This window comes from Octopus bimaculoides, chromosome 15 (assembly GCF_001194135.2).
Source record: "Octopus bimaculoides isolate UCB-OBI-ISO-001 chromosome 15, ASM119413v2, whole genome shotgun sequence".
Lineage (NCBI taxonomy): Eukaryota > Metazoa > Mollusca > Cephalopoda > Octopoda > Octopodidae > Octopus > Octopus bimaculoides.
This window is the reverse complement of record NC_068995.1, coordinates 30,988,274-30,996,616: the sequence shown is the minus strand read 5'-3', so window position 1 is coordinate 30,996,616 and position 8,343 is coordinate 30,988,274. Positions and strand designations below refer to the sequence as shown.

Sequence of the window (8,343 nt, the reverse complement as noted above, 5' to 3'; positions counted from 1 at the left end):
CGTTGCCAGTACCGCCTGACTGGCTCCCGTAGGATTTTCGAGCGAGATCGTTGCCAGTGCCCCTGGACTGGCTTGTGCAGGTGGCACATAAAAGACACCATTTCGAGCGTGGCCGTTTTCGTGCGAGTGACACGTAAAAGCACCCACTACACTCTCTGAGTGGTTGGCGTTAGGAAGGGCATCCAGCTGTAGAAACTCTGCCAAATTAGACTGGAGCCTGGTGTTGCCATCCGGTTTCACCAGTCCGCAGTCAAATCGTCCAACCCATGCTAGCATGGAAAGCGGACGTTAAACGATGATGATGATGATGATATATACACACACATATCTATATACATATACATATTTGTGTGAAAGAGATAAACTAAAAGGAGAAAAAAATGTGGAAGTAAAACGGAGAGAAAAGAAAATGGAGCAAAGTGTTAGAAATCGGAAGAAGAAAAAAGACAAACAAAGTTGGAATTGAACATCTGAATAAAATGTAAAAAGGAAAAAAATGACAAAACTTAGAGAAAAAGACAGCAAAAACAGAAGGCTTTCTGTAACAGAAGTTAATGTACCAAAGTTTGTTCTCAATGTGAACAATAAACTATTTTCTCACAAATATTCACTCCCTGATGCTGCTCAGCTGTACGGCAATTTGAGATACTTTAAACTTGACAAATGTTAAAGGAATACACAGACATGTGTGTATACACACACACAGAGGCTAGTGGAGATGGCAAACTTGGCTTGTTATCAAATAGGTGTGGCCTAGTCGCAAATAATGATTATTTGAAAGAATGTTCACCATTTTTCTTTCATTAACTAGACACATATATACGTAAAAACATACACACACACATACATATACCAGTAGAGAAACTGAGACTTAAGATCTACGAAAAAAGACAATATATTTATTTGTCAGTGTACAGATAATTAATAAGAGAGGATAATTTGCATGCATATAGACAATTAGCAACAAAAAATAATTCTGTTTGATAAGGGCTCAGTGAGGTTATACAACACCGTCACCTCTCCGAACTTAACTCATCAGAATTCTGCAAAGTTTTGTATCCATTATTACTCGACAACGATACCGCCCCGCGCGCGCGATGCCAGGCAAATCAAGGATGGAACTAATGTGACTGATCATCTGCTAGAAATAATAGCCAATTCTACTTCCAGCCACATCATACTGTCTTGGAAAATAATAAAGCTATCTTAGGTTTAAACTAAGCGATGCCTGAGGATTTCTATTGAGTTTGGAATATTTAGGCTCCTTCTCTGCAACTTCCACAATATAAGGAAATTTAAATGGTTCCTACATGGAACAAAAACAAAATTTCATATTCAGCTGATAAATTAACTCCAGCACAACAATTATTGCATCAATAAGTAAACAGATGCGCAGACACACCATTTGTTGTTCGTTTAACCCAAGTCAGCGATGATAGAAAATTAAAGATATAGTACATCTCCTGCAATAGATCCAATATGGCCATCATTTTTTAAGATGATAGGCTGTGATTTAAAGGAAATTTAGTTGCTATTTTCAGCTGGGCAAGTGACTGCGTAGAGACCCAAATCTTTCTTGACTGGAGCAGGTGACATTTACACTCATAACATATACTGTCATTCCTTCCTCTGCACAATGTAAGGTAGCTGGGAGTTAAACCCATCACTGCAGGACTCCGATACAAACTAATAAGCGTGCACGGGTCAAAGAGGAAATGGCTATACTGGAACGTGGAAAGAACGTAGAAGAATGAAGATGGAGTAACAGCAGTCTATATACATATATATAGACACAGAGACAAATAAGTAAAATGATTGATGAATCAGAATTGACAGATGTAATGAAGGTGGACGAGAAACAGACAAACTTCAGACGGGTAGGATAGATACACAAAGATATAGAAGAGAAACAGGCCATAGATAGACGGGAAGATGATGAAACAAGCTAGATAGAGATGCAGTGAGACTATTCTCAATTCAGCCCAGATTAATCAAAGATGTTCCAGCCGTGACCATGCCGCCTATTTTCTTTAGCCAGTGTATGAAAGCCACATACACAGTCCAAAGTATCCTTCCTTTTGTAAAAGACTTGTTTAATGCACATTTACATATTCTTTGAAGACGATCGAGCTACTGCATAGAGACTCCCTCTTTGGTTTGAAATGGAAGTTTATAAACTGCTTTTTCGAGTACCACCCAATAAATTTTGTCCCTCATCCTTCCGAGATCGATAAAATAACTGAAGTACTTAGGGTCAATTGAACCGAACCCGATTCCCCGCACCAAATCATGACTTTGTGCCCTTGTTGCAAAACTAGGTTTATCAGAACATGTAGTATATAACATACATACATGTTCGTGTGTGTATACAGACATGCATGCATAACGGTTGTATATTTTGGGTGTATAACGTGAGTGCCGCACACCCACTTAAAAATGGTAAATAATTTTGATCTTGAAGTTATCATGACATAATGTGGTCAGAAATTATTTTCAAATCTAATAATACAGTTAGAAACAGATTGTAGGGTTTAAGTCGTGGTGTATATTTATGTAACAGTGGAAGCTTCAGACCGTGTTGAGTACGAAAGAACATGACAATGGGAACTTAGAGTAACGACAGAGAAGGATGAACAAATAAACACTAAATAAATCAATTTTGGAACGGGAACGTGTCAGTAACCGAAGATATTACAGATAATTAGGATGTGAACAACGGCGACATTGTTTGAAGTCAGGTCTCGGCGGGAAATGAAAGTGATTCTAAAAGTTTTACGTAAAAAGTGATGGAATTTTAGGTTAAAAGATAAGAGAAGGGAGGGAATGACATAAGAATGTGTAATATTCAGCTTCATCTGTTGTGTATGCCTATGTGTCGATACACACGTGTGTATATAAACGTTCGCGCGTGGATATGTGCGCGTGTACGAGAGCCATTACAGCCAGGACCATACCGTTGCACAGGCAATGCGTGTATTATATATGTGTGTGTGGGTGTATGTAGACGTATATAAATATATGGAAAGACGATAATAAAAATATTTTTTTACCGATCTTTGAAGTTCTCCAAGCCACACTGATGCATTCTCCTTGCCACTAACGTCTGGATTGTTGTACAAAGCTTGAAGTGCCTGGTGCACCGTCTCTAAAGGCGGCGGGGACTCCATCCTTTGACTGATTGATGTATTATTGTAATAATTATTGTTGTTGTTATTATTTCCCTCTGTCTAACGTCGGCCGTCTCACCCAAAACACTAAGGTTCCTCAACGAGAAACCGGAAGTCCACTGCCATAAACCGATCAACGTTGCTAACACCCAACTGTCGTAAACAGGTTCTCACTAATTTTTATTAATCTTTAGTCTTTAGTCTCCTGTAATAACTCCGTTTCCTTCTCTCCTGGAATACTTTTTTGGAATATTAACCCAATCCCCCCCACTGTTTGTAGTTTTGCATATTATTTTATCAGTCCTCGGAACGATGGATGAAAGGTAAAGTTAATCCCAGCGGAATTTGAACTCAGAACATAAGTGATGGTACTTCACTGTATTAATTCAACCATAAGACAGATTTTAATTATTTACTTTTCTGTTCACTGATAACAACAATCGCTTTCATAAGACAGTGTGGCCTTCTAAAATCAACAAAAAGTCCCTTTTTTCTACATATTTAGTCAAATCATTTTTTTAAATAATAAAATATAATTATGCTCCAATTTATCCATGTTAGGTAGTGGGGGAGTTCTCTAATTAACTATTGTTAATAGCAGGAAGTGATTTATTAAGCATGGACACTTTTAATCTCTCTTTCTCCTTGAAGATATATATATACATATATATATATATATGTCTTCTACTATAGCCTCGGGCCGACCAAAGCCTTGTGAGTGGATTTGGTAGACGGAAACTGAAAGAAGCCCGACGTATATATATGTATATGTTTGTGTGTCTGTGTTTGTCCCCCCCCCCCGCAACATCGCTTGACAACCGATGCTGGTGTGTTTACGTCCCCGTAACTTAGCGGTTCGGCAAAAAGAGATCGATAGAATAAGTCCTGGGGTCGATTTGCTCGACTAAAGGCGGTGCTCCAGCATGGCCGCAGTCAAATGACTGAAACAAATAAAAGAAAAAAAAAGAATAAAAGAACATGTGGGGGTGAGAATGTATAAGCGTGTGTGCATGCATGTGGAGTAGAAAAAGAGGAGTTTGTATTGGTATGTGCACTTTTATAGGGATCGTCCATTCAAAATTTAATATTATATAATATACTTTATCATCACATAATATTTGTACACAAGTTCCATTTTATTTCTTAATCTCACGAATTTTTTTTTTGAATTATTTTTATTTGTCAGAAACTGCCCGGGATGAACTTTTTTCCTCGTATCTAATAGGTCAGAGGTCACTTCCGCCTCGAAGTGTTCATTTTTCGTTTTGTCAGTTGTTGATGTTTTGGAAAGTTCGCCACCAAACATACATAGAACCAATTACTCATGGATTCGGACGGTTTGCCCCTTGTGGGCACTGGCATCGATTATACAAAGGTCTATATATTAGTCTTATTTTCTTTCATTTTACTTGTTTTCTTCATGTCGCTGTAAATTAATGCTGCTCCTCCCACTCAAAGAGGCGTATCGTAAACCAAACCAGGGATCGAGCCACCCACTGAAATCAGTCTTCTGCATTATATAAAACAAGAACATATAAGATAATGTAGTCCTATTTGTAAAGATATAACCACACAGAATGGTTGTGACTGGAAGGTTAAATCACAAATCTGTATGATTGAGGGACTAACTTAGAGCTAAGCAATGCCACGTCTTTCAACAAAATCAATCGTTTTATGTTGGTTTTTAGTTTCTCTTTTAATTTAACAAGAGTCAGCGAGTCCGATACTCCATCATTCCACCTCCCCCTTTGTTAACACGGAAACAAGCATACATACATATGACCAGCTCCATAAGTTGTTCACTGTTTGTGTTTAAATATAACGACCCGATAAACTGATACATTTGACCAAGTTTATATGGGTTTATGTGTGTGTGTGTGCCATGAATCACAAGGATTCACTAATATGACTTGTAATTGAACTGAGTGAGAGGCAAATCGTTTCTGGTCTGTTTTTTCTCCAGTGTTGCAACTAATTTACGACATGAACAGAAAACAAAACTTGGCAACGTCAGGTGTAGTGGTGTACTTTTGAATGATGTGTTATGTTCAGAAACACAGTAGAGAATGGTTTTATACATTTAGGGACAGGAATACTTCTATTGAATGTGGTTTGGTGACTTGCATCCATATCAATACGTTAACTGGCACTGACTTACTTTGCTAGTCTAAGTTTCAAAGTTAAACTTAAACGACGATGTTAAAAATGTACAGGAAATGAACGAGAAGGGGGTCTCGACATTGTCACTCAAACTGTTAGAAATATTAGACAAGTCTCTTCTAAATTACATTCTACCACCTTGAAATATGTTGTCCCAGATACACCATGCACTTCAAAATAAATGGTAGAGTCATAGGTGGAGCAATATTTAGTATAAGCTTGCTGGATCATTACAGACCTAGGGTTAAACAACAGCAACAAACATGTAAATTCAGTTTTTAAAATGTTTGTATTGTTAATCTTAGGAAAAAGTTACCTCTTAATCAGTGAGATATATTTGTTAGAGATTGAGGGACAGTGGCTTGGCCACCACCGGACTGGTGGAGTTACTGTCACCAATGTACAACTCGAATATCTACAAGCAAAACATGGTTGGGGATTGAACGAGTCAGAATAGTATGGTTCAAGTATTTGCAAAAGAAGGAATTCTGCTTAATCCATCCAAGAATCCAGATGATGGAGTTAGACCTGACAAAATATTCAAAACCTTAAAACGTTGTTAGCTTCCGACCCATTTAGATGTCATTGACCTCCTCATTCAAATGGAAATATATTACCCAAGTCAATTGGTGTAAGGGTACACCTCTCTACAGGTTATATCTATGGAAGTAGGTGATTGTGGCAAAACACTCGTTAATAATGCAGTAGCAGAATTTTTAGGGTTTGGGACAAAATGTCTATATTTGTTGCTTTGTGTTATGAATCCAAGTCCTGCCAAGGTCAGTAAAATAAAACCAGTCATGTACTGGGGTCATAATCAATTACCTTCTAAGCATATATGACACTAGTGGTGCTGCTTGTTTTATATCTTATTGAAATTGGTCTACAGGTACAATTGTAGCTGGAGGAAGAAAAAATTGATAAACTAAACATTTGAGTCTCTCCTTCACTGCCTGTCTTCCACCCTCCAAGCATAAGCACAAAACTTTGTTGCCAATGACTATTAATTCAGTTGTCCAAGTTTTGACCATGTATCAGCTAACAGACTAGATGTTGTTGTTAATGTTTCTTATTATTTTTCTTTCATAGTGTGAAGCCATTTATCAAAAGAGAACATTGGCTTTCCTCAACCATTTTATCACACACACTGTACGGTTTTTGAACAAATTCTCTGGTGTTTGTGAAGAAAAGCTGGAAACAATGTCTTATCGTATTCAAAGGCTTGAAATCATGATGAATATTTTAGAAGCAAAGGTAAGTGTTTATAGAATTTGATCTGGTTTTCAGAGATGAGGAATCATTATTACTATATATAGACATATTTGCACAAGTGTTTGCATCTTGGTTGTTATTACCTCTCTTGAAAATAGGTGAGGGTTAAGTAACAGGAAGGACATCTGGCTGTAGAAATTCTGCTTCATTAAACTACATCTACCTCATGCAAGCATGGAAAAGTAGACATTAAAATGATGATAATGTTTCTAATTAAGCAAACTGAGCTAGTTTAATATTTTTAGTATGGGCAATGGGACTGAAGCAGGTCAGAGGGTACAACAGCTGAAAGCAAGATGACAACACCAGTCCAGTATATCAGTGTATTATAAGTATTTAATTAGAAAGACAAGCAACCTAGACTTCTAGTGATTTGCTGTACTCGAGGAGACACGTCAAGCTGAGTGAATCATGGTGCTGGTGACATGCCAATAACACTCAGTACACTTTGTAAAGTGATTAACATTAGGAAGGGCATTTAGCGAGGCATCCAGCTATAGAAACTGAGCCAAAACAGACAACTGGGACCTGGTGCAGCACTCTGGCTTATCAGTCCCAGTCAAACTCTCTAAGCCGTGCTAACAGAAACAACAGGTGTTAAATGATGATGATGATGATAAAAGAAAAGGAAATCCGCAAGACTTTATTAATATTATAATTGGTGAACTCAGTCAGCTCATTCCTCTCACTTGCAGTGTCCACTGGTATCATCTTTCATATTCAGATACATGAGGTAAATTTTTTCTGTTTCTCGTCTGATTAGAAATCATTTCTTTCATTAATCCCTGTAATCTTTTTAATGTAAAATGAAATATGCTCATCTTTGTTGTTTTACTTTTTGTTTGTTTCTAAAGTTATCATCCATCCCTGGGTTAGAAAATGTAGTAGCACCAACGTCAGAGAGTACATCACCATCTACTGTAGCAAATACTCCTTCGCAACCAACTGAACCTGTACAACAAACAACAAAGGTGAGTCTTCACTCTAGTATTATATCAAATTCTAGACAAGTTAGCAGAACTGTTAGCACTCTGGGCAAAAGCCTTGGCGGCATTTCATCCATCTTTACGTTCTGATTTTAAATTCTGCTGTGGCCGACTTACCCTTTCATCTTTTCAGGGTTGATGAAATAAGTACCAGTTGAGCACTGGGGTCAGTGTAATCAACTTACCTCCTCCCCCAAAATTGCTGGCCTTGTGCCAAAATTTGAGACCAATATTATATAAAAATTTTTCACATTGATTTCTCACGGGGTACCATAGATATTATTTTCTCTTGGAGTACCTTAGAGTAATTTGTATATTAACTTCATGGTCACCTGAGACCCTGGTCCAGGTTTCACAAGGAATCCTTTAATACCATCACCTGGCTGGTTGTGATAACAACTTGTCTCCATTCAATCAATGAATGAGCCTCTGTGTCATGAATACACCTGCTACAATTAGATGCTGGATCTGTCTTCTTAAAAAAAAAGAAGAATGTATTGAACTATGTAGTCTTAAATATAAAAGATGAGATGGCCATGGTTGGAATCTTTCTTTTCACATATCTGCTCAATCAAGGCTGACCTACAGCTAAATAACAACAACATGACAACCTAGGATCTTTTCTCTTTAATACTATCTTGGAAACTAGTAATTTATTTCTGTCAGAGTCCAACTTTTCATTCCACTATTTTAGACTTTTCTTAGATGTATTTGGTCTTTTTGTCATTGCAGGAAGCCACACCAAGTGCTGCAGATTC

General features: G+C 37.5%; 2 protein-coding genes across 2 annotated transcripts in view; one reads left to right on the top strand and one right to left on the bottom strand.

The window, feature by feature from the left end:
- The window catches only part of LOC106869380 (transportin-3), a 71,201-nt gene extending 67,872 nt beyond the window's left edge, over positions 1-3,329 (bottom strand). The window contains exon 1 of the mRNA XM_014915102.2: positions 3,051-3,329. Coding sequence (XP_014770588.1) covers positions 3,051-3,167 — 117 coding nt within the window. The 5' untranslated portion in view covers positions 3,168-3,329. The remainder of the gene's footprint in view (positions 1-3,050) is intronic.
- Positions 3,330-3,371: 42 nt separating this feature from the next.
- Positions 3,372-8,343, top strand: part of LOC106869381 (WASH complex subunit 3-like) — a 9,544-nt gene continuing 4,572 nt past the window's right edge. The window contains 5 exon segments of the mRNA XM_014915103.2: positions 3,372-3,490; positions 4,354-4,542; positions 6,417-6,581; positions 7,454-7,570; positions 8,318-8,343. The exon segment at positions 8,318-8,343 is cut by the window's right edge and continues 7 nt beyond it. Of these exon segments, the coding sequence (XP_014770589.1) occupies positions 4,492-4,542; positions 6,417-6,581; positions 7,454-7,570; positions 8,318-8,343 (359 nt within the window). The 5' untranslated portion in view covers positions 3,372-3,490; positions 4,354-4,491.